Genomic DNA, 4971 nt, shown 5'->3' with positions numbered 1-4971 from the left:
TCTAGTGGCCATTTGAGTTAACTACAACCAGACATCCAACATCAAGATGACAACAGTTTCACTCTGAGATGATAATAATCTGAACTTTATTAAACTCAATCAAACTTTTTAAATTTAAACTGATATTTATTTGATTTGATTTAGTGAGTGTGACTGTTTAGTTTTTCATGCTTTAAAGGTGAGTTCAGATTAAACACAATGAGTAATGCAATAATAAGCCAAATGAACTATGAAGCTTTGCAATTTATTGCTTCAACACAAAAGCACTAAAAACTCAAAAAACTCCAACATCTTCATCTATTGTTGCATGTCTGCTAAGAAAATATTGATAATTTTCCTGTATTTATATAAAGGTTGGGATTTGTACACGATCCCTGGCACCCAGCTTGTTTCACAATGCACCCACACCAGTAATCACAAACTGCTTTCTCAAACTGTAACAGTTTATTTAAGAGAGCCACTTCAGACTACAACAGCTATGACAAGCTAATCTCAAGTAATCCAAACATTATGAAGCAAAGTGTGTGTGTGTGTGTGTGTGTGTGTGTGTGTGTGTGTGTGTGTGTGTGTGTGTGTGTGTGTGTGTGTGTGTTTGTGTGTGTCTGTCTAAAACCAACAGTAAAGAAACACAAACCTTGTAACATTACACAGTTTCTTAAACACACAGATTATAACGGATTGAGATTATGATCAATCCTATATCCCCTTTCCCCCTTAAACTGTAAACAGGTATATATCTATTCATGGAAACACAAATGTATGATAACACACTAACAGTGATATTGATAAGGGTTCATTTCACATCAACAAGGGGTCACTACAGGGGTCACAAACACACTAGTTCAATAGATGTGACTCTTGCACAGTTGAGTGAATTGAGCTCTCTGAGTATTGTATGAAGGTGATATTTAAAGTTACAATACAATTTTAAATTATTATTTATACACTGAATGACTTAGTCACTCATTGTAAAGCATGTCTCTGATAGATTCAGCATTGATTACACTCATTACTGTGAAGTTAAACACGGGTTCATTTCATCTACAGAGATTAAAGGTTTCATTGTTTTTCTTCTAAAGACTTTTTAAAGTTAAAAGCCAGACTAAAAAGGTAGGTCTTGAGTTATTGATAATGATATTAGATCAGATCTGTCCCATCTCTAATTACAGACTGTACAGCTATAGTTCACTTTCACAGCTCAGTCTCTTCTTCTTTGACATTTTCTTCTCCTTGTGGAAAACTTTCCCATCAGGCTGCTCTCTCCACTTCAGGGTGACTCCACTCAGTCCATTCTCCTTCAGCCGGTCCTGGAACTGAAAGATACAAAGGGAAACCATTTCTAAACTTTGTCTTCAATCTGTATTGTTGTTGGAAGCTTGAATGAGTTTCACCTGGCAGGCTAACAGGATAGAAACACAGTCAAACACACAAATGAAGAAAAACATTCCCCCATCACTCACTTGGACAACCATTCAAAGTTTTCTAAAAAGGTTTGGAGACTCACCTTTTTCAGGATCTCTGCTTTCACAGCAGGGTCATTCAGATCCACAGTGGAGTCCTCTGGCTTCATCCTGATCTTTATCACCTGCCGTTTTACTGTCACACAGAAACAAAGAAGAAACTGAGCTGTCCAGTTACTGCTTCATTACAATAAATTACAAATGATCATCTAATGCTACGAACTCTTTAAGTGAAAGTCAGTTTATCACTTACCTGAGCTGTAGCAAATGAACGGGAATTTAGTTTCGCAGTCTGACAAAAACCATGCTCCTGATTTTGGCAACTCTGCAGCTCCACAAACCACACTCATGGAGCCAAATGGAGTTGGACTTCTTTCCCAGTTTGTGTATGTGGAGAGACTCCCATTGGACCAGTTAATGTCAGGTTCAGTGTACAAACCAATCCAAGCCCAGTATACTTCTGACATCGTGCTCTGGACATTCTGGTTCTCAGTGTAGTTCCTCACAGTGGCCAGGTCTATGTAGTTCTCCCTGCAGTACTTCTGAGCGTCAGACCAACTCTTATAATCATGACAACAAAGTGAGGATCCTGTGGAGTCCCTGCAGTTAAAGTTAGAAAAAAAGAAAAGATAGATCCAAATCAAAAGTTTTATTAACATACTATATAATATGTAGAATTTTGATGACTGTTTAAAAATGTACATGAAGGTAAATTAATTCAAACTTGAGTAAACTCATGTTTTCTATATATTTTCATGTTGAGTATCTACATTACTTCAAATATTTCCAACAGTTATCAAAGTCAGAGAAATCTGCAATTTCAAAGTTGTAACAGGACGCGTCTCATCGCGGCAGACCTAATGGTGAGCTGCCATGACAAACAAGAAATGTTTATGGTTGCCAAGGTAACGTCCTATGTCACATTAATGACCGCTATATAAGGTTTGAGCTGCTACTGAAGGGTGCTGTCCTGCTGTATGAGCTGCTGTGATAGAAACGTCATGTAAATTACACTAGGATACATCGTCGGTAAACATATTGTCTTCCTTAAGTTGGTTTGGAGAGGAGGAGGGTTGTAGGGTGGGAGGAGTAACAGGAAGAACCACTCCCATGATTCCCCGTCAGCTTTGACGTCATCTTTTGTTGTTTTGATTGAAAGCCCCCTGGTTGGGGATTTTATATACTGTGAGTTTAAAGACAACGTGTAAGATATCAAATGAATTAAATAATTAATGATCAGACATTAAGTAAACACGTTATGTTGAAGTGCTGGCTTCTCTGATAACAAAGCAGCAGCCAGTATGTTCTCCTTCTAACTTTAGATTCCTGTCTGGACTCTAGAGAAAACAGACTTAACCAGAGAAGGTAAGCGCTTTTAATATCCTAGATGCAGAGCTGGCTAAACACTGAAGCTTCTGTTTCTGTGACATGGCAACCTTGGTGAACATTGACTCTAGGGAGGAGGATGGGGTGGAGACAGAACTCTCTCTCCTACGTGTATCCTAATGAATCATCGCTGAATCAGATTTTAGGTCGAGAGAATGGAATAACATTGGACCTTCTTTTAAAGGAGAGATTACACTCCTATCATTTCTGTGTGCACTAAGTCTGGACATACCCCGGATTCTCTCTCTCTTACCTGTGTAACAGATAAATGGATATTCAAAATAGCAGAATTCATCCCACATTACTCCTTCATCGTCAATCTGAGCACAGAATTGACCTCCCAAAAAGTTGGGTTCGTTTTCTTCCCAGTTCCTGTAATCAGCTCCACTCCCTGTGTAGCCGTCTGACCATTTCCACTGGATCTTACTGTACAGACCGATCCAGACAGAATGATCACCGAGCAGAGATGGAACTGTGGATTTCAGTTGTTCCACTTCTTCATAGTTTTCAACAGTGGCCAGGTCTGTGTACTTCTGTCTGCAGTGGGTCTGAGCTTCAGTCCAAGTCATAGGCTCAGCTACATAGTGGTACTGAAAGGGAAGGCATGAGGAGATGTTCCAGCCTGTGAGGAGAACATACAGTAAGCAGTAAATAAACAGGTGCTCTGCTGCACCTACAACATTAATGATAAAAAACTGCTTTAACACAACTATTCATGTACAAAGTTTCTCTTTATGTGGAGATACAGTTGTCAAACTAAAATAATATGTTCACTGGCTTCTTCAACAATTACAGTTCAAAAAAGGCAACAACACTGGATAATAAACAAAGGGAGGATCTAAAGGAAAATCCATAGAGGTTTTACAGGGTGTCAGAAATAAAGGCTTATTTAATCAGAAGATATCATACACTGCTGCTTAAGCTTATATCTTATATGGTACCATGAGTTCATAGTGATATTAGGTCTACAAATGAAAACATTTTCAGCCATCATCATGTATAAATAATGACCCAAATATCCAATTTCAGGCTTTCTACTCAAACATATTTCTCGAGACCATGTTCATCCGATCATTGTAAACTCAGTGTCGGTGTGTTCCTGACATGTTTAAGATCTCACTTTATGCACCGCATGATTCTACACAAAAGGGCGTGGCCTTTGTGTATTGTCAAACTTAGATTTTCACACAAATCAAACTGAAAGGCCTTTTGCTTCATGACCAAGTCTTGCTGTAGCTCTCAGGTGGTAACATCAATTGATTTTACTTTTTATTGAGATTCTGTGGCAGACGTTTTTTTCACACCAGCCAATACAATCATAAAGACCACCTCTTAAAACACTTAATTACTGAAGACATTGTGGATTGTAACATAATGAGCAGGTATAATTAAACAGAGTTTACTGACCTGAGAGACACAAGAGACCCAGCAAGAACTTCTCCATCATCGTGGTGCTCTGTGGACTGAATACGACAGTCTAGACTCTCTACTGATATCAGAGACACTGATATGCAAATCTAAAGACATTCAACACCAGCTCCTTATCCCAGCAGCACAAACAAACCAATGGCCTGGCTGTAAAGTTAGCACCTGATTTATAGATACTTTGTCACTTGTTCTGCAAACTTTCCTCAGCGCTGTCACCTGTGGAAATAATCAACTTTATTTAAACATTAAAGGATCAATCAGTGAGCTGTGTAGAGAGTGAAATGATGACGCTCTCTTCCTCTGTAATCAGACATGAAGGAAACATGCTGTGTTGAAGTGCTGGCTTCTATGATAACAATGCAGCAGCCAGTATGTCCTTCTAACTTTAGATTCTGGTCCTGAATGGTCTGGATTTGTTTGGACCAGAGAAAGGAGTTGCTTTGAAGGCCGTTTTGGACGCCCCTGGGTTTGTGAGAGCAGTTATCAGGTCAAAGCAACAGGTGTTGCAGCGATGGAAGTGATTAGAAGGCAGAAATATTTCAAGATCAAAACTCTGCTGGCTTTGGAGCAGGACTTCCCATCCACAGACGATCTGCTCAGTTAATTAGTATTTTCTTTTTTTTTTATCACTGCCAAGGACACATTACTTCTCGATGGCCTTCAATTCAACTTTACTCAGCTCCTCTATCTATCCAGT

The 4971-nt window shown here is 39.0% G+C and overlaps 1 protein-coding gene across 1 annotated transcript; it reads right to left on the bottom strand.

The window, feature by feature from the left end:
* Window positions 1-1013: 1013 nt before the first annotated feature.
* Window positions 1014-1904, bottom strand: LOC306841514 (uncharacterized protein). The gene is made up of 3 exons (XM_079371450.1): window positions 1714-1904; window positions 1505-1596; window positions 1014-1313 (listed from the first exon to the last, which is right to left on the bottom strand). Exons 1-3 carry the CDS (start codon window positions 1808-1810, stop codon window positions 1179-1181), a joined length of 324 nt encoding a protein of 107 aa, XP_079227576.1. The 5' UTR covers window positions 1811-1904; the 3' UTR covers window positions 1014-1178.
* Between the last annotated feature and the right edge of the window lie 3067 nt (window positions 1905-4971).

Source organism: Symphodus melops (genome assembly GCF_947650265.1).
Source record: "Symphodus melops genome assembly, chromosome: 20".
Lineage (NCBI taxonomy): Eukaryota > Metazoa > Chordata > Actinopteri > Labriformes > Labridae > Symphodus > Symphodus melops.
The sequence above is the reverse complement of the archived record's forward strand: the minus strand, read 5'-3'. Positions and strand labels throughout refer to the sequence as shown.

Excerpts from the sequence above, each read along its gene's own strand:
- LOC306841514 (XM_079371450.1), bottom strand. The coding sequence starts at position 1,810 with ATGAGTGTGGTTTGTGGAGCTGCAGAGTTGCCAAAATCAGGAGCATGG. Across the intron at positions 1,597-1,713 it reads GTTCATTTGCTACAGCTCAG|TAAAACGGCAGGTGATAAAG; the intron begins GTAAGTGATAAA and ends TCTGTGTGACAG. Across the intron at positions 1,314-1,504 it reads AAGCAGAGATCCTGAAAAAG|TTCCAGGACCGGCTGAAGGA; the intron begins GTGAGTCTCCAA and ends TGTATCTTTCAG.